Source organism: Trachypithecus francoisi, unplaced genomic scaffold (assembly GCF_009764315.1).
Source record: "Trachypithecus francoisi isolate TF-2019V2 unplaced genomic scaffold, Tfra_2.0 Lachesis_group1, whole genome shotgun sequence".
In the NCBI taxonomy this organism is placed as follows: Eukaryota; Metazoa; Chordata; class Mammalia; order Primates; family Cercopithecidae; genus Trachypithecus; species Trachypithecus francoisi.
The window spans coordinates 83,089,708-83,109,830 of record NW_022681454.1 but is presented as its reverse complement, the minus strand read 5'-3'; the positions used below and the strand labels follow the sequence as shown (position 1 = coordinate 83,109,830).

Sequence of the window (20,123 nt, the reverse complement as noted above, 5' to 3'; positions counted from 1 at the left end):
ACTGTGGGAAACAGAGTTACTCATAGTAGCCACATTCTCACAGGTGTCACCAACAGCAGGGTCAGCGGAAAGACACCCCTTTTCATGGCTTATAAACAGAGAGCCTCAATAAAATAAACAGAGTAGAAGACAGCACAAGTGCAAGTGAGGGTCCTCATTGAGACTCTGGGAATAAATTGTGGAGCTCTCTGAGGAACCCGATTCTACGCATGAATCCTGAAATTTGTCTCTCAAATATAACATAATCACTTTTGACTCTAATGCCCTAAGCACATGGGGTAAAGTTGTAGGCAAAATCAACTTTCGCACCTGACACAGTGGTTCACATCTGTAATCCCAGCACCTTGGGAGGCCAAGGCAGGAGGACTGCTTGAGGCTGGGGGAACAAAGTGAGACCCTATCTCTAGAAAAAATTTTTAAAAATTAGCTGGTCATGGTGGCACATCACTGTAGTCCCAGCTATTCAGGAGGCTGAGCTCGGTGGATTGCTTAAGCCCAGGAGGTCGAGGCTGCAGTGAGCTGTGATTGTGCCACAGCACTCCAATCTGGGCAACAGAGCAAGACTCTGTCTCAAAAATGAATAAACGTTTTCTTTTCTTTTTTTTTTTTTTTTGAGACTGTCTTACCCTGTCGCCCAGGCTGGAGTGCAATGGCGTGATTTTGGCTCACTGCAACCTCCATCTCCCAGGTTCAAACAATTCTCCTGCCCCAGCCTCCCAAGTGGCTGGGATTACAGGTGCCTGCCATCATGCCCAGCTAATCTTTTTGTATTTTTAGTAGAGACGGAGTTTCACCATGTTAGCTAGGCTGGTCTTGAACTCCTGACCTCGTGATTTTCCTATCTCGGCCTCCCAAAGTGCTGGGATTACAGGCGTGAGCCACCACACCTGGTCAAATCAACTTTTTCAAACAAATAAATCAACATAACTACACCATTGTATTAATCAATGTTCTGACTGCAATTTGAGACTAATGTTGTTTACATGGTCCTTCTGACAGCATCCTAACGATCACTTCCCTTCCTCCTTCTCTGTCTCAGATCCACTTATATATAACATCTCAATAAGTATTATATTACACACACACGTACATGAGTATTATTTCATACACAACGTATACTTCTGAGCTACTTACATTATTATTGCAAAGATGCTCCTAAAACAGTTGTTTGTTACTACTTACTGAACATTTTTCTGAACTTTTTTTTTATAGCTTACTGAACATTTTTCTATGTCTTTCAAGATTCCTTGTAAAGTAGTTAATATATGTAAGATATTTTCATACATTGGGGCTCTCTATAAATGTAATGCTTCTTGGAATATGAACAACCACATCACTCTGAAAATATTCAATATTCTAGTGTTTGTGGTTATAAATTGATAATCAAGTGCTTTATTTTTTCAGCCAGGAGGAAACTTCTCATCAAGCTGTAATTTTCTAGGCTGAAACTGTCAGCTGGAAAGAGAGTAAAGCTCTCAAAATCACAGGGAAGTTCACTGAGAAGGCAGGGGTATATTGAGTCAGTGTCCAGAGGTGGAACAGAAGCCCCTCTGGCTTTACTTCTAAGCTTGGCATTTCAACAAATAGAAAAACTAAGTTCTGGAGAGATTTCTTCCTGAATGGAAGTTCCTGATACACTTTCTGCCTCCATTACCAGTCTAGTTTAATCTCTAGCAGGAGTCCTGAGTGTCAGAAGACAGATGAAATCCATTACTATTAGTGTTAGAAAAGCAAGACAAAGGAAAGTTGAGTGAAGTAAATGGAAACACCATCTTTCTTTTTCAACATGGAAGTTCAACAAACCTCGTTCTACCCTTAGTTTGCACCATTAATTCTTTCATTTATTCTTTTATTTATTTATTTATTTATTTGTTTGTTTGTTTTGAGAGAGTCTTGTTCTGTTGCCCAGGCTGGAGTACAGTGGTGCAATCTCAGCTCACTGTAGCCTCTGCATCCCAGATTCAAGCAATTCTCCTATCTCAGCCTCCCAAGTAGCTGGAATTACAGGCGTGCACTACCAGGCCTGGCTAATTTTTTTTATTTTTAGTAGAGACAGGGTTTCACCATGTTGGCCAGGCTGGTCTCACACTCTTGACCTCAAGTGATCTGCACACCTTGGCCTCCCAAAGTGCTGGGATTACAGGCGTGAGCCACCACACACAGCCTCCATCATTTAATTCTTTTTTTTTCCTTTTTTTTGGAGACAGAGTCTCGCTCTGTCGCCCAGGCTGGAGTGCAGTGGCACGATCTCGGCTCACTGCAAGTTCTGCCTCCCAGGTTCAAGATTCTTCTCCTGCTTCAGCATCCCCAGTAGCTGGGATTACAGGCATGCACCACCATGCCCAGCTAATTTTTGTATTTTTAGTAGAGACGGGGTTTTATCATGTTGGCTGGGCTGGTCTCAAACTCCCGACCTCAGGTAATCCACCTGCCTCGGCCTCCCAAAGTGCTGGGATTACAGGCATGAGCCACTGCACCCGGCCCATTAATTCTTAAAGCTAATAAAACATCTAATCACTGAGGCTTGAGTAACCAAGAGTTTCTGCAAGAACCAATCTCAAACAGATAAGACTCAGAAAATGCACTGAATTCCTCAGATAAAAGGCCATTGTTCAAAACAAAATGGATTCATGACTTTTAGTGAGTTTGAGATAGAAATAGTACTTCAGACTCTCAGGATCATGACCAAGACACAGATGCCTTTTCCTGCCATGACAGAGTTCTGAAGTCATGTTTGTGATAATCAGATCTGCTCTCAGATGCTGGGACTGCCAACCTTCGTAGGAAAGTAACATATAGTTACTTACCTCATGCCAGCAGCTGTACATAACTTCATATATGGACATTGGTGCTAGGTGAGGGCGATATAACCTGAAGCCTTCAGAAATAGCTTCCACGACTTGCAAATTTGACTTATTTTCAAAAGGCATTTTTCCTTCTGTAAAAACTTCCCACATTAAAACTCCTGCAAACAAAAATGCATGAAAGCAAGGGGTTAGAGAGAAATGATTGCTTGGGAACTGAAAGAACAATTTCAAACTACAAGGCATTATTGTTGTGCTCCAGGCTTTGGGTTATAGCCATCCTGAATAACAGCGGTTCTATTAAGGAAGCAAATCATATGTACCTCAGTTTTCAAAGAGACCTGTAACCTGAAAATAATCTAAGTGAAAACAATGCCTTTCCTTTTCCATGGGTCTTGATTGCCTTCTCTATCAGGAGAAATGCCGGTAGCATTTCCTTTTTTTTTTTTGAGACAGGGTCTCGCTCTGTCACCCAGGCTGGAGTGCAGTGGCATGATCTCAGCTGGAGTGCAGTGGCATGATCTCAGCTCACTGCAACCTCTGTCTCCCAGGTTCAAGCAATTCTTCTGCCTCAGCCTCCTGAGTAGCTGAGATTACAGGTGCCCACCACCACGCCCAGCTTATTTTTGTATTTTTAGTAGCGGCGGGGTTTCACCATGTTGGCCAGGCTAGTCTCGAACTCCTGACCTCAGGTGATCCGACCACCTCAGCCTCTCAAAGTGCTGGGATTACAAGCGTGAGCCACCACGCCTGGACTAGCATTTTCATTTCTAAGTAGCAGTCATGTCCCTGCACTCTGAAATCAATAAACCTTTCTGTCATTCCATAGAAACTGACAGGATTATGTGAGCCTCTGCTGCCTACTTAACCAAGAGTTTCAGCCAGTAAATGGCATGTGTCCCCTTCTTCCTGCTAAAAGATTAGACTGCTGGGCAGAGCCCCAGGGTATCTAGCAGGGTCCAGTAATCATTGATTGATTGGTTAGTGAAACTCCTGCAAGAACTCCCAATTTGAGTTCATTTAATTATTCACTTATTCTACAAATATTTACTAGACATTGATGAGGCATCTGCTGGGGCCTGGAGATTTTATAAGTGTGAGATCAATCCATGTGCCTAAGGAGCTCACTGTTCAGTGAGGGAGACAAGTAGGTAAAATTCAGGGAGTTCTAACTGTTCTGCAACCTTCGATGAGGTCCTTATATTGCTCTTCATTGGTGTCTAAGATGTGGTCTCACAACCTAACTGCTCTTCAGTAGAGCTTCAAATGTCACCTGCTGAGACTATCATATGTCCATGGAGAGCTGATGAGATTAATGACACAAGCTTAACCTTATTGTATTTTTTTAAATTTATGTTTTAATTTTTTTTTAGGCAGGTTCTTGCTCTGTCGCCCAGGTTGGAGTACAGTGACACGATCCTGGCTCACTATAATCTCAAACTCCTGGGCTCAAGCAATCCTCTTGCCTCAGCCTCCCAAGGAACTGGGACTACAGGTACATGCCACCACACCTGGCTAATTTTTTTTTTTTTTTTTTTTTTTGTAAAGACAGAGTCTTGCTAGGTTGCCCAGGCTAGTCTTGAACTCCTGGTCTCAAGCAATCCTCCCACCTCAGCCTCCCAAAGTGCTAGGATTGTAGGCCTGAGCCACTGTGCCCAGTTTTAACCTTATTGTAGACAATAAAACTGACACCTTTCTGAGGACCCGGAACCCACAAGCCTCCAGGAAGTTCTGGGTGAAAGAGGATAGATAGATTTTTACATATTACCATTTCTTGAAAATCAACCTCGAAACTTCACTGGACGTGGGTCTATGGTGTCTCTTTCTCAATGAAGAACATTATCCAATATGAATATCAATTCACAGATCTCAAGGAAGCCTATGTCTAAATTCCACAAACTTTAAAGTTAAGGAAGTAAATGAGATGCCACCATTTTTTAAACTCAGGTTTTAAGTTCAGGTTAACAACTAAACAATTGGAAAATAGTCAAGCTGCTTCATAGTTTAGACAATGAAGTTTACTAATTACACTCTAAATTCAACAGTATCATAAGATCATTTTTCCTTCAAGCCTCTGCAGAGTGGAAAACTTGTCTGAGTTTTTTTTCTAGATCAGTAGACTCTTTGTTACGGTTTTACAGTGAATGCCCATGGAGGAAGGAAAAGATCCAAAAGTCACACTTATGTAAGAAGGTATGTGACACTAGTTGCCAAAGACAATCGGGACGCAGTTAGAACACATAGAAGGAAGAACAATTACAAGAAGACTTTTTAAAAAATGCTACATCAATTAGGAAATCAAAGTTAAAAATAACATATTGCCCATTTTATTAAATCAAGATCCAGCAAACATCAGATGCACTCACCAAATGACCAGACATCAGATTTACTGCTGTACTTATTGAAAAGAAAAACTTCAGGAGGGGACCACTTGATTGGGAACTTGGATCCAAAAGAACTGACATACTCATCATCCAAAACATACCTATAGTTATCAGATTCAAAGCACATTGTGTTAATTACTCCAAGCTCTATTTACTTCAAATCCCTTTAGTTAACTCTAAGTTGTTAAAAGACAAAGTATTTTACCCTAGAAAGCTTGTGGACACCTTCTTGTTAGTAGAGTGTGAAAGTGCCCTTGATAATGTTTCCTCCCCAAACCACGTTTCAGTTGTGTTTGTTTTATGTGGATCTCTGAAAATCATAATGCTGCTTCAGTTCAAAACAAGGCTCACTGTTTATGTTAATTATGGTAAATTCTTAACTCTACAAAGAAGCATGCTAACAACCAAGATTATAAAAAGGAAATAAAAGACCACTCTTCCCGGGGTGGGGAAAACAAAGACCACTCTTCTTAAAATGGAAATGAATGATTCAAAGTTGGATGTCGAATTTTCTTCCATGTGTATGTTTTTTTGTGAGGCATAGAGAAGGGGAGAAAGTAAAAGTATATGAACATAATGCTTCTGATGTGACAAATCTCTAATGCATTAGAATGGCCCTATATGGAAAGAAATCAAGAATAACTACCATCTCCTTAAAATAATAATAAGTTGAACCCTCTCTCTTTTTTGAGAGTTGTATGCAGGGATGTCCAAATGTGAGAAATTGGGGAGAAGAGACAAAAATTAACTTGTGCTTGTAGCCCCTTAAATATACAATATAGTGTTTTCACAGCATTTATTAATGCTGCCTCTACACTCCCACTTTTCTTTTTAATATACACTACCTCCCTCCACCTGTCAGCGCTTGATTGAGTCAGTGGTCATTCTACTTAGGTAAAGAATCAATAACAGAAAACAAAGAGAGAAAAACCATTGTCTATAGATTTTGAATTTTTCAAGTCTAGGCTCTTCAGAGAAGAAATATTGAGTTATTAACAAAATATCTTGGAAAATGGGCCATGAACAGGAGTGAGATCTCACTACCACCACTATCTAGAAAAAGATCCCTTGAGCTAGAGGAATGGGGGAGATAGAAGGGAAAGAAAAGGGGAGTACTAGACATTAGTAGGTCAGTGGGTTAGGGTCCTTTATCTTGTACCCTATAAGGGCTGCCCAAGTCACACAGCAGAGAAGGAAGCTCCTAGTCCCACATTAGGTTGGTGGGATTTAAAAGTGAAACAGAACCTGTGCTCTTTTCCCCAGGTAGAGTCCTCGGAAAGGCAGAAAGATGCCAATGAACAAATGGTGGATGTGCCCAGGTAAATGAGATCTGAGATCCCCACCATGGAGTTTTGTAATCATAAAGAATGCTGACCAGGTGAGACTGCTCACGCCTGTAATCCCAGCACTTTGGGAGGCCGAGGTGGGTGGATATTTGAGGTCAGGAGTTCAAGACCAGCCTGGCCAACATGGTGAAACCCTGTCTCTACCAAAAATTAAAAAATTAGCTGGGTGTGGTGGCATGTGCCTGTAGTTCCAGCTACTTGGAGGGCTGAGGCAGAAGGATAGCTTGAGTCTGGGAAGTCAAGGCTGCAGTGAGCCAAGGGAGCGCCACTGAACTCCAACCTGGGCAACAGAGCAAGACTCTGTTGAAAAAAAAAAAAAATGCCAGTTCTGAATGAATCTTGCAGAAAAAATCAGTATGGGTTAGCAGCTACCTGTTTGAGTGGCCAGCCAAAGACAAGACTGGAGGATGGTGGCTGCAAGGATGCCATGCACACAGATAACAAAATGGCCAATAAGCCACCTCCCTACCAGTACGATGGCCCCATGAGACCAAGAACTTTGACTTTGAAGCTTAGGGAAGCCAGAGAAAAACCCCAAATTCCCTGGAATTATATTTCCAGCACCACCCCAAAAAAGGATGCTCAAAATTTAAACTATATTGAGTTGTAGAAAAATATGGCTAAATTTTTCACACTCTTGAATTGTAGACTTAGAGTCAACTACTATACTTAATAATAGAAATGTCTGGTGAGGACATAGAAAAATCAGAGCTGAGCAAACAAATTTATTTCTTTTTCTCCCAAAAACATATGTATATCAGAAATGCTTTTTTCTTCACTTTTCTCAGTGGACCGAGAAATTCCTTTTTTAAGTTAAAAATATACCATAGTTTTCTTAAAAGATGCGAATAGTCCACAGTAAACATTTACCTCACAGCTAAAATTATACATGTCCTAAAATTCAAAGTGGGTCAGTAGGCCATACAACCAGGCCTACAACCTAGGAAGATAAAAACACAGTCTGCAGCATCTTCAGTTTATCAGTAAACAAATGTAAGATTCCCTCTTATGAGTAAACAAACAAAATACATATATATACATAGCACGTACCTTGTCATTCCAAAGTCCGAAATTTTTACTGTGCATGTTGAACTGACCAAACAATTCCTTGCCGCCTATGGAAAGAAGAAAAGAATCCAAGTTTGAATACAAGTTTTTATTTCAAGAGTTTTTCCTCTCCTCTTCCTTAGGTTATTTGGACCCCACGCTACCTGTCTGTGTGGACAGCCAAGTCATTTTTATGGTGATATCCATCAATGGTATAGATTCAATAGTTTGCCTTCATATTTTTTTTGAGACAGGATCTGGCTCTGTCGCCCAGGCTGGAGTACAATGGCACCATGTTGGCTCACTGCAACCTTCCCCTCCTGGGGTCAAACCATCCTCCCACCTTAGCCTCTTAAGTAGCTGGTACTACAGGCACACACCACCATGCCCAGTTAATTTTTATATTTTTAGTAGAGATGGGGTTTCACCATGTTGCCCACACTGGTCTTGAACTCCTGGGCTCAAATGATCCACCCACCTTGGCTTCCCAAAGTGCTGGGATTACAGGAGTGAGCCACCATGCCCAGCCTGCCCTCAATTCAATCTGAAAGATGATACAACTATAAATCTTGGCATAAAAATCGTGTATTTTTTTTTTAACATCTTTATAGGAAAGCCCAAAATACATAACAGATAAGGCATATTCAATTTATATCTTTGGGATCTCTAATACATAATAAAAATTAAGAAAAGATAATTCAACACTGATTTCACTCAAGGTAACTATTTACAGTGATAATTTCATATTTCTTAAAATTATCACAATGAACTGAATATAATGCTATGTAGAAACAATATATTTGAGGCCAAAGCAATTCATTTTCAGCAACTTAATCAAGAAAATCATTGATTTGATTATTTAGCCTCATGTAGGTAAACTAGATAAAATATTTGATAGAATTTTCCTCTTTTCAGCTAATGTGTGGTTCAATTAGTCAAGCAACAAAAGCAAGAAATTTGAAATAATAAATCACAAGGAACCAGTTTAGAAGATGCCAGCGAGTCCTAGCAATGACCAAACCACAAGAAAAGTCCTTGACAGGGAAAAGACTCATTGTTCACTGACATATTTTAAATACCATATAGGGAGATAAAATAGAACACAAAAGAAAATGAGCAAACAAGGGAAAAAACAGGAATAGGAGGGCCTGTCAGAAGCCATTTGGAGCAAATAAGATGACCAGAACTGTCACCCAATTGTTATCCACAAAGACAAACCTGCAGACTAGGAAAGTGAGCCAGGTGGAGTTGATACCATATTCACCTATTCAAAAATTTGCTCATTTCTCCTAGATGCTGGATACCGGGAAATGTGCCTTTAGGGAAATTTTTTTTTTAATGATCTATCTCTGTAATAGCAATAGTTAACATTGCTGAGCTCCTCTACATGCTAGACACTGTTTATTAATTCATGTAATTCTCCCAACAAACCCATACGAGGAAGGTGCTATAATTAATACCACTTCACTGGTTAACTAGCTTGCCCAAGCTCTCACAGCTAGTAAAAAACAGAGACAATATTTCAACCCAGCTAGCCTGGCTGTAGAGTAGTCGTTCTCAACCTCAACTTCACATGGGGCTCATCAGGGGAATTTTCAAAAAATATTGATGCCTGGGTTTCAGCCACAGAGATTTTGATTTAATTGGTCTTCGGTATGGCCTGGCTATTGCAATTTTTCTAAAAGCTTCCAAGCAATTGTAATGCACACCAAAGTTTGAAGTTTGGGAATGACTGTTTGCAACCTATGTTCTCAATCACTGCATGGCATCTCAGACATCTAGGCCTTGATCTCAAAGACTCTAAGTCTCATAAGATAGACTCTAGTATTTGTATAAATGATGTAAATAATTAACTATTGGGTGAAGCAGTAAATAGCAAATGCCCTGAGTGTTCCAAGCCACGGGTAGGATAAGCATACTTCCCAAGGTGTGCTGAGGCCAATGTAACTATGCCCCCTTTTTCTCCCCAAAATACTCCAGCTGGTACAGTGAGTAATATGATCACTTTGATCATGTGTGATGGAAGCACAGAATTACTTCCAAGGGGCGATATCAGGGATTTCTCATAGACTTTTCCAATTCTCATTTGAGTTAATTTTTAGATTTCGAAATAAGACATGGAAGGACATAAGGACATCAAGGGAATAGTGTGAATATCATGAATAAATGTGGAATGGACAGAAAGTGTTACTCAAGGGGAGGTAGCAATGCAGGGAAGCAGTGCTGTTAGCATATGGTTTGGGTAAGACAATCATTTATTTAAATAGGAATGTTCTGAGCATTAGAGAAAAAAATAATGTAGCATTTCTAGTCTCTTCAATAATGCCAGTAGTGCTCTTGCAATCCTGTTAGGGCCGAACTACCTCCACGTCAGGGGCCATTATGCCCCTAGGTGACATTCTTTAGATAAAGTTGGAGACTAAAACTGGAAATTGTTCTTCACTGTTGTATCTCCAGTGCTTAGCAGAATGCTTGGCATATAGTAGGCACTCGATACATGTTTGATTATGGGTTGAAAGGGAAAAAGGTGGAAGGAAAGAAAGAAGAAGGAAGAGAAGGAAGAAGGGAGAGTGGAAAGGAAAGGAAATCAGTTTTAGTCACATGATAAGTTAGGTGGTTAGTTAGTTCAAGGCATAGAGCAAAGCCTTACTTGGCTATGAAATCACCTTTGCAAAATTATGACTGAGAACCTAACTGACTCCATCTCGCTTCTAACCTCCAAACTGCCCTTGTTCATTCCTGGGCATAGGCTAAACTAACTTTGGGTGGAATTTACAGTTTATAGTTTAAAATGAAAATGATAACAGCCCTTTCCCAAACAAACCTCCCTCTTGCCTGGGGACTAGACTTCCTTTGTAGGACTAACAAATTAGCCACAAGATTAGAAATTACGGTTTAGGAGTCAGACAACTGGAGGCTACAAGATTCTGACTCTCCTTAAACTGCTCCTAAGATCAGTGCTTGAGCTATTTTGCAGACCCTGCGCTTGATGGATCAGCTGGCACCACCCAGATCGATTAACTGGCTCACCTGATCTTCTGGCCCCCACCCAGGAACTGACTCAGCATGAGGACAGCTTCAACTTCCAATGGTTTCATCTCCTACCTAACCAATCAGCTCTCCTGGCTCACTGGCTTCCCCCCACCCACCAAGTTGTCCTTAAAAACTCTGATCCCCTTATGCTCCGGGAGACTGATTTGAGTAATAATAAAACTCCAGTCTCCTGCACAGTCGGTTCTATGTGAATTACTCTTTCTCTATTGCAGTTCCCCTGTCCTGATAAATGGGCTCTGTCTAGGCAGCGGGCAAGGTGAACCCATTGGGTCTTTACAGCAACAGCATCAATGGGCAATTAAAAACAAAGTTACATTTTACAACAAATTGCATGAATAGGTAAATGTTTAAAAATTAAATCAAGGATATATTATTCAAAGTATTGAAAGTAATTGTCACGTCCTTCTGAATATTGGTATGATACATTTAAAAAAGTAAATTTGCACCATACTTACCAAATCCCTATGAATATAGCCATTCCTCTCCAGATATTCCATTCCTTCACATATATCCTGACATACACTCAGTAGCATTTCCTTCCTAAGCTTTCCTTTATTCTCCCTGAGATAGTTAAGCAGGCAGCCATTTTCCATGAACTCTGTCACAATGTAAAGGGGCTTCCGCTGTGTACAGACCCCATAAAGTTGCACTAGCTTTGAATGAGATAATTTCCTGGTGAAGAAAAACATACACCAGTGAGCAGAATTCTGTTTGCATTTTAAAATGTTTGAACACAACCGGTAATATTTACCATCTATTTATCACTCTCATTATCAAGATAAGATAAAAATCCACCCAAACACAGAGAAAGTAATGCAGCTTCCTTGCCACTTAATGCACTGAGAATGTGGGGTCAAGAGTTTGAGTGGTAATGCCAAAGGCAGTGTGGAAACAGAATATTACATGCACCACATTATATGTGTCAGCATTTTATTTTTCTCCTCTTCATTTTATAATCCTTTTGTTTCTTCATCACTGTTTATCCTTGCCTAGGTCGAGCAGATTTCCTTTTCTGTTCCTTGAATTCCAGCTTTCCTACCTGCAGCTGTCCAGATGAAAAATTCTGGACAGACAAGAGGGAGGAAAGAGTGACTAAAAAAAGAAAACAAAAATTAAATTCTAAAGCATGAAGTTCTTTAAAAGGAAATTTTTAGATAAAGTTGGAAACTAAAAAACATTTACCAACATGAAAACTTGCAGTGCACACACATACACACATGCGCCTTGAATGTTGCCTATTAAAACATACCCAGAACTTTTTAGTTATCTAGACTTCAAAAGTTTACTGGTTTTGTGTGCGTGTATGTAGAATATTATATTCAATCCCTAAAAGCCTTTTATACCAACTAGTCATCATGGAAAATAATATTCAAATTAACGCTTATAATTTTAGAAGACGTACCTTGTGTTAAATGTGCCTTGAAAATTTATTGCTTTTCATTCTTTTCATTCATAAATGTAAAATAAAATCAGTGACTTGGGAAGACTGTGTACCTTAACACAATGTATATGAATGATTTTTGATTCATTATCATAAAATTAGCTTGTGAAAACACTCCAGTTAATGAGGAAGAGAGGCATTCAGAGAACTTAACATTATCTTAATTTGGAGAGATATATATATATGTATTATATTTTGTCTGATTTACTTTTTGATTTCATAAAGTGTACTTTCAGTTAAGGGATGCAGTTTACATGTATATAGAGTAAGTGCAGAAAAGCAAGTCTTGAGATGAAATATTAATTTGCCACAGGAAATCCACCAAGTTGATACCCACATGGAAGCATTTGAGAATTGAAACATTACTGCATTTCCTTATCAAGATCACTGGTAAAAATATAACAGAAATCAGGCAAACCTTTATCAGAAATCAGGCAAAGACAAACTCTCATATGATTCAGTCTAACAAATATGACAAATATTTCTCACAAGCACAGAAAGATGCAAATGGAAAATCTACATTCTTGTATGTTATAACTCTAGGACTTCTTAATACACATTATTTCTCAGTTTAGAGAAGTATGTGGGATTCATCATAGGCCAAACACACATTTAAATTCATTTAAATTTGTTATTTAAATATTTTCAGATCCTTTGCAGGCTTCTCCAGTTCTCCTTTTCTAATTATTCTCTTTCCCTAAGTAATTGCATTAAGTTTCAGGGTTGTAAATATCATCTCTGGTGACCACTCTCAAGTTAATACCCTCCACTCTGACCTTTTTCCTGAACTCCAGACTCATATATTTACCTCACTACTTGATCACACCTAACAAATAACAGTCTTCTCAAATCCAACATGTCCAAAGCAGAATTCTTCATTTTTACTCCTAAACCTGTTTAGTCTTCCCCCATCTTTGTAAATGGTGCCACCCTTTGCCTAATATAATAATGTACACCAAAACCTTAGCATCATCTTTGTTCCTCTGGTTTCTTCTGACTACCTACCACATTCAATTTATCAGCAAGTCTTGATGACTTTCTCTCAAAAATGGATCCTGAAACAATTCTCCTCTTTCCGTCTTTTGCCCTCTAACATATATTAGTTTTCCAAGAGTGTGTTGATAATTATGTTCATTAAGATCACGTTTTTTGTGCCCAGACAGTTCACAGTTTTGATTTCAATTAGAAGCTCTAATGATGTTTTGTTGTGAGACTACAGGCAAATTACATAATGTAAACCAAAAATAAAATTCTAAGCCCCTAACCATCTGAATGGACTCCTCCTCTTAGCCAAGGGCATTCCAAAGTTAACCTGTAAAACTAGTTCAGGCCACGATGGGAAGAGGGAGTTGGACATGCCTCATAACCATTAACATCAACACAGACATTGAGACTGATAGAACAGACTCTTCAAGTCTAACAAGAAATATTTACAATCTATTTTCCCTGAAACCTTCTATCTAGAAGTTTCATCTGCATAATAAACACAGACCATCTGTGCTGGTCTCCACAGTTCTTTATAGTAACCCAGACATTCCTTTCCATTGATTTCAGTTCTTTGGATAATAACTCAACCAACTGTCAATCAGAAAATCTTTGAATCTGTCTAAGACTTGGAAGCCCCCACTGATACGGACAGGAGACAGGGAAATATTGGGTAGAAGAGGGCAGTTTCCCCAGGAGAGTCCTCACCCTCAAGCCTAGATACCCATGGCCCTAAATGAGAACAGCCATTCCCGTTTTTGTGCCCCAAAAGTTGCTTTTTGACCCAAAACGTCCCCTATCCTGTACCCATATAAATCGCAAACTCCAGGTCCAGAAGCAGATGAGGAGACGAATAGACAAACAGCAGAATTGTACAGCAGAGGAGGGGAGAAGAGAAGGAACATCAGGAGGAGTTCAGCTGGGCCAATCAGAGAATCGGCTATTGGATGGCCAAACTCCAGGGGAAGATCATCTTCCCAACCCATCCCCTGTCCAGCTTCCCATCCATCCTGCTGAGAGCCACCTCCAACACTCAATACAACCTCACATTCATTCTTCAAGTTTGTGTGTGACCCAATCTTCCAGAACACTGGACAAGAGCTTGAGATACAGAAAGTTGTCACACTGGCCCCCTGCCCTTGCCAAAAGGCAGAGGGTCCACTGAGTTGGTTAACCCTTAAGCCATCTGTGGATCACAAGGCTAAAAGAGCACACTGCAACAAGGACCGACTTGGGCTTTGGGAGTTGCAGACACCCACCCCTAGATGCTGCTGTTGGGTTAGAGACCAAAAGCACTCACCTTGATTCCTGCACCTGCCCATCTGCGTGCTCCCCATCGTGTAAAAGGTTTGAGATCATGGTGGCTGAACAGAGAGCCACACCTCTGTTGCATGTCCTGCAAGTGGGGGCCAGAAAACTCTCCTGTTTCACCACTCCCTGTTGTCCTGCCTTTCCCGACCAAACCAATGTATATCTTACATGGATGGATTGATGTTTTATGTCTTCCTAAAATGTGTAAAGCCATTTTTACATTTTTGTAGGCCGATCACCTTGGGCACATATCATCAGGACCTCCTGAGGCTGTCATGGGCATGTCCTTAACCTTGGCCAAGTAAACTCTTAAATTAATTGAACCTTGTCTCAGATACATTTTGGTTTGTAATAAGCCGGCTAAATTTTCTCTTTCTTATCTATAAAACTGGGATCTTAATAGAAGTTACCTCTTGGAATTGTGGTGAGGATTCATTAACTCATTCAATAATCCATATATGTCTTTTAAGCACCAACTACATGCTAGTCATCTTTTTAACACTCACCAGGTTAAACAGGACAAATAAATAAAAGGTTCTATTATTAGAGAGCTTGCATGCTAGTGGGGGAGAAATAAAACAACTACACATGAAGCTTCAGACTATGAAAAGGACTTTGATGGAACTAACATAAGGCGATACAACAGAAAGCATTTGGCAGTGGGTATGCCAGCTTAAACAGAGTAGTCAGAGGAGATCTCCTGAAAGAGGTGGTATTTAAACCACACACAGAAAGGAGCTAATATGTGCAAAGCTGTGTGTCCTTGGTAGATAGTATGTCAGTGCATGTCAACTATTTTAAAGATAAATATATTTGCAATAGGATGTTAGAATGGAAGATTTTCTGCCTCACTTTTTTAGAAATCAGGGATTTGTGTGTGTGTGTGTGTGTGTGTGTGTGTGTATGACAGGGTCTCACTCTGTCCCTCAGGCTGGAGTGCAGTGGTGCCATCATGGCTCACTCTAGCCTCAACTTGTTGAGCTCAATTGATCCTCCCACCTCAGCCTCCTGAGTAGCTGGGACTACAGGTGCTCACTACCATGCCTGGCTAGTTTTTTTGTTTTTTTGTAGAGACGGGGTTTCACCACGTTACCTAGGTTGGTTTCAAACTCCTAGGCTCAAGTGATCCTCCCATGTTGGCCTCCCAAAATGAATTGGGGGAAATATTGTCCTCAAAGATCCTGACCTCAAATGCCCAATGAGGCTTGTACCTTTCAAGAATTCTCTCATTCAGACATTAAACATCTTCAATTCTTTCTTGTTTGATAGAGATTCAAATATGGTTTTAACTCCCCCTGAATCACTTGTCTCCCATTCATTCTTTTTTTATTATGCCTATTTAATCCAACTCAGGAATACAATTTTTGTCCTTTAGGTGTAGAAAAACCATGGTAAGATGCAGACAGCTACAGGAAGCAAAGGCCAGATAGAGATAGGTGCCTGGGGCACCTAGGGACACAAAAACATCATTGGGAAGCTGATGTCACTGCAAAATTGTGTTTGTAACAACTTCCCTTGGAATTCATTCTATTGTAAGTGAATGGAAAGGATATTTTGATAGGACCCTCAGGGTATGGGTTGAGGGCCCCAAGGAATACACTTGCTCTGCCTTTGAAAGAGAATGAGTTCAGTTAATCTCCTCTGATTGTTGTTTGCTTATTTGTTTGTTTGTTTGTTTTTCTAGTTGGAGTCTACAAGTGTGGGTCAGAACTAAACTTCTCTGGAAAACAGAGCAGAATCTAAATACTGCCATCTGGAGTTTTTCTTCTTCACAGCATTGTTGTTCCTCTAAATAAATGTTGAACAAATGTTTAAAGAATGTTAACTTAAACTATGGTCAAATTATTGGCCTGTCCTGGTCCAGCTCAGGTTGTTACAGTTAATGAGCCACAGAAATGGGTTCAACTGAGTCAAAATGCTGTCCTGGGAAATCACAGAAGAGTTGTGTCCAGTGGTCTACAAAGAGCCACTTCTTTTAAAGCTCTGGACACTTATGTCCTCTGAAAGCAAATACTGTTTTATCCTTAAAAAAACATTAACTCTTTTTGGCCACTGGAAGATGCCCTTTCAAAAGATGATTAGTATATCACTACTAAGACATAACCATCATTTTTGCTTCTGGGAAAAGGAGAAAAAAAAACAGTACTTGTAAAGCACCTATTCTTGAGCTGAAAAGAACACACTTGCTTGTCACTGATACCGACAGGAGGCAGGGAAATACTAGGTAGAAGAGGGCAGTTCCCCAGAAAAATCCCCATCTTCAAGCCTGGAAACCTGTAGCCCTAAATGGGAACAGGCATTTTTATTTTTGTGCCCAGATGTTGCCCTTTCCAAGACTGTTCTAGCCTACCACACCCCTGTCCTGTGCCCATATAAACCCCAAGCTCCATTGGCAGGTGACAGAGCAGTGCAGCACAGAAGAAGAGAAGAGGAGGAGTGTCTGAACTTTGAGGAGTTCTGCTGGGGGCGGTTAGAGATTGGCTGCAGAACAGTCGAACTCCCAGGGAAGATCATCTTCCCACTCCATCCCCTTTCCAGTTCTCAATCCATCCTGCTGAGAGTCACCTCAATAAAATCTCTGCATTCACCATCCTTCAAGTCCATGTGACCTGATTCTTCCTGGATGCCATACAAGGACCCAGGTATCAAGAGGGCAGGATGCAAAAGGCTGTCACCCTGACTTTCCACTGAAGTGGTTAACACTTAGCCATCTGCAGATGGAAAAGTTAAAAGAGCATTGTAACACCTCTAGACACCGTCGTGGGACTGGAGCCCAAAAGCGCTCACTCTGGTTCACCTGCATGCTCCCCATCCCGTAAGGGGGTTGAGCACACAGCAGTTGAGTAAATGAGCCACCCCCTTCACAGGGAGTTCTGCAAAGGTGTCAAGGGAGTTCTCCTGTCTCATCACTTACATAAATTCTCTTATTTAATTCACACATTGATCCAGTGAGGTAGGTACTCTCATCCCATTTTATACATGAGGACATTGAGGTTTGGAAATATGAAATAATTCACCCAGGTCACACAGAGATCAAATAAGATACCTGGGTTACACAATGAGCTTGAGCAAAGTTGTGACACAAATCCAGGTGTGGCTGCCTCCAAAGCTCATGTTGTTTCCCTGACACCAGGGCATGGTATGATATTTATCAGTGTGTTGTTTATACGTACGTCATCACTTTGGCCTCTTCAATGAAATCCTCTTCAGACATGGAGCCTTCATTGATGGCCTTGATAGCTACCTGGATATGTGACCGCCATTCACCTAAATGGACCACTCCAAACTGACCGCTTCCAATCTCCTTTATAAAAGCCAACTCAGATGGATCTATCTCCCACTTTTCTGAAAAAGTAAAATATCCATGTTACAAGTAGAAAGAAAGAATGCTAAAATATTAGGGCTGGGAAATGTTTAGGAATTACCTATTATTTGACAGAGAGGTTAAAAAATGTATAAAGTGGAGAGGATCTGAGCCATTTTAATACTCTATGGCTTAAATGTAATTCAAGAACTCAAGTTTCAAAACACAAACTGTATTTATTTGGTGATGTTTGTATAACAAATTAAGGTTAGCAAAATGCACTCTCTGCTCCCAAATAGAACAGTGAACACACTTCTGTGCCTTTCTAAACTAAACCTACCAAAACTAGACCTGGGAACCAAAATATTTATGTTCCCAGTCTGCTTTTTTTTTTTTTTCCTGGTGAGTAAACTTGTAAGGTAAATAAAACTGTGATTTCAGTTCCTCCTGTTGTTCTTCTCACTCCATCCCTAAAGGGCTTTTCTCCCTTGGTAACTTTTCTTCTTAGGGAAAAGTCCAATGAAATCATTTAATAAATTCAGTGTTAGAAATCTAACCCACATATATCTAAGAGTATATCTGAAGTGAAATTTTTACTGTATATTTCTCATTTTATAGAAGCAAATCGGGAAAAAATAAACTATTTTTAAAATAACCCTCTTGAAAACTGTACCAAACTTAATGGTTTAGGGTCTCCTTTTTATACAGCAATACCACCATCTGCTGGAACTTTCGAATAATGCATTTAAAAAAGTTAAAGAATTGTAAAATCTGATAGTCCTTTCTACCAGCTGTGCAAAGTATTCTCCCTCCCTATAGAAGGTATGTTTTTTTTTTATTATTATTATTCTTTTTTTTTTTTGGAGACAGTCTCACTCTGTCACCCAGGCTGGGGTGCAGTGGCGCAATCTCAGCTCACTGCAAGCTCCACCTCTTAGGTTCAAGTGATTCTCCTGCCTCAGCCTCCCAAGTAGTTGGGATTACAGGCATGCCACCACGCCTTGCTAATTTTTTGTATTTTTAGTAGAGATAAGGTCTCACCATGTTGCCTAGGCTGGTCTCAAACTTCTGAGCTCAGGCAATCTGCCCACCTCAGTCTCCCAAACTGCTAGGATTATAGGCATGAGCCCCACACCCGGCCTCATAGGTATGTTTTTTTTTGTTTTTTTTTTGTTTTTTTTTTTTTGAGACGGAGTCTCGCTCTGTCGCCCAAGCTGGAGTGCAGTGGCCGGATCTCAGCTCACTGCAAGCTCCGCCTCCTGGGTTCACGCCATTCTCGTGCCTCAGCCTCCCGAGTAGCTGGGACTACAGGCGCCTGCCACCTCGCCCAGCTAGTTTTTTGTACTTTTTAGTAGAGACGGGGTTTCACTGTGTTAGCCAGGATGGTCTCGATCTCCTGACCTTGTGATCCGCCCGCCTCGGCCTCCCAAAGTGCTGGGATTACAGGTATGTTTTAAAAGTAACATGGGAGGATATATATTCATGGCCTTCAAATTGGCATGCATTTATTCAACAGAATATAACCACAAAGAAAAATATTGATAAATTATACTTCATAAAACTTCCGTTCATCAAAAATACCCTCATTAAGAAAGTAGAAAGTTAAGCCACAGAAGATATTTCTAAAATATACAACCAACATAGAATTCTTATTCTGAATATAAATAAATCAACTAGAGAAGACATATACTCTAACTTTTTTAAGGGTAAAAAATTTGAATGGAGTATTCTCTCATGAAGAGAATATCCAAATGGCCACTAAGCCAAATTGATCAAAATAATTAGTCATCAGGGAAATGTAAATTTAGACCATAATGAGATACACACACCAAATTGGCTAACATGTAAAAAAAAAAAAAAACCTTGAATAAAATATTGGCAAGGGCAAAGGTATGGAGCCACTAGAACTTATATATAGTTGATGGGAGTGTAATTTGGTATAAGCACTTTAGAAAACTGACTGTATCTACTAAATCTAAACATATGCATAGCCTATGACCCAGCAGGTCCAACATATACTGGAATGCAAATAGGCACATATCCAACATATACTGGAATGTAAATGTGCACTTAACTTCATCAAAACACACACAGAAATGTTCTTAACAATATTAATTTGTAAGAGTCAAAAATTGGTAACAACCCGAATGGCCATCTACAAGAAGCATGGCTAAATAAGTTGTGGTATGTCATGCAGTGTAGCACTGCACCACAGTGAAAATAAACCAGCCCTACCCAGAACCACGGATGAAATTCACAGATGTAATGAGGTGAGGAGGAAGTCAGACACAAAAAAATGCAGTGTCCAATTCCGTTTATATAACATAATCAAACCAGACAAAACAAATCAAGCTATAGACTTATGACTTATGAGTTGTACACTATTCTGTTTGTTTTTAAATTTTTTGAGTTTATTTTTAAGAAATAAAAAAGAACCATGTTTAACTT

General features: G+C 40.0%; 1 protein-coding gene across 2 annotated transcripts in view; it reads right to left on the bottom strand.

Annotated features, from left to right (window-relative positions):
* TXK (TXK tyrosine kinase) overlaps positions 1–20,123 on the bottom strand; it is a 68,083-nt gene that overhangs the window by 2,519 nt on the left and 45,441 nt on the right. The window contains exons 10-14 of one of the 2 annotated variants that reach the window (XM_033214743.1): positions 17,545–17,716; positions 11,091–11,307; positions 7,585–7,649; positions 5,171–5,289; positions 2,808–2,965 (exon numbers count right to left, since the gene is read on the bottom strand). In XM_033214743.1, coding sequence (XP_033070634.1) covers positions 2,808–2,965; positions 5,171–5,289; positions 7,585–7,649; positions 11,091–11,307; positions 17,545–17,716 — 731 coding nt within the window. The remainder of the gene's footprint in view (positions 1–2,807; positions 2,966–5,170; positions 5,290–7,584; positions 7,650–11,090; positions 11,308–17,544; positions 17,717–20,123) is intronic. The other variant, XR_004438029.1, reaches the window with a different exon arrangement.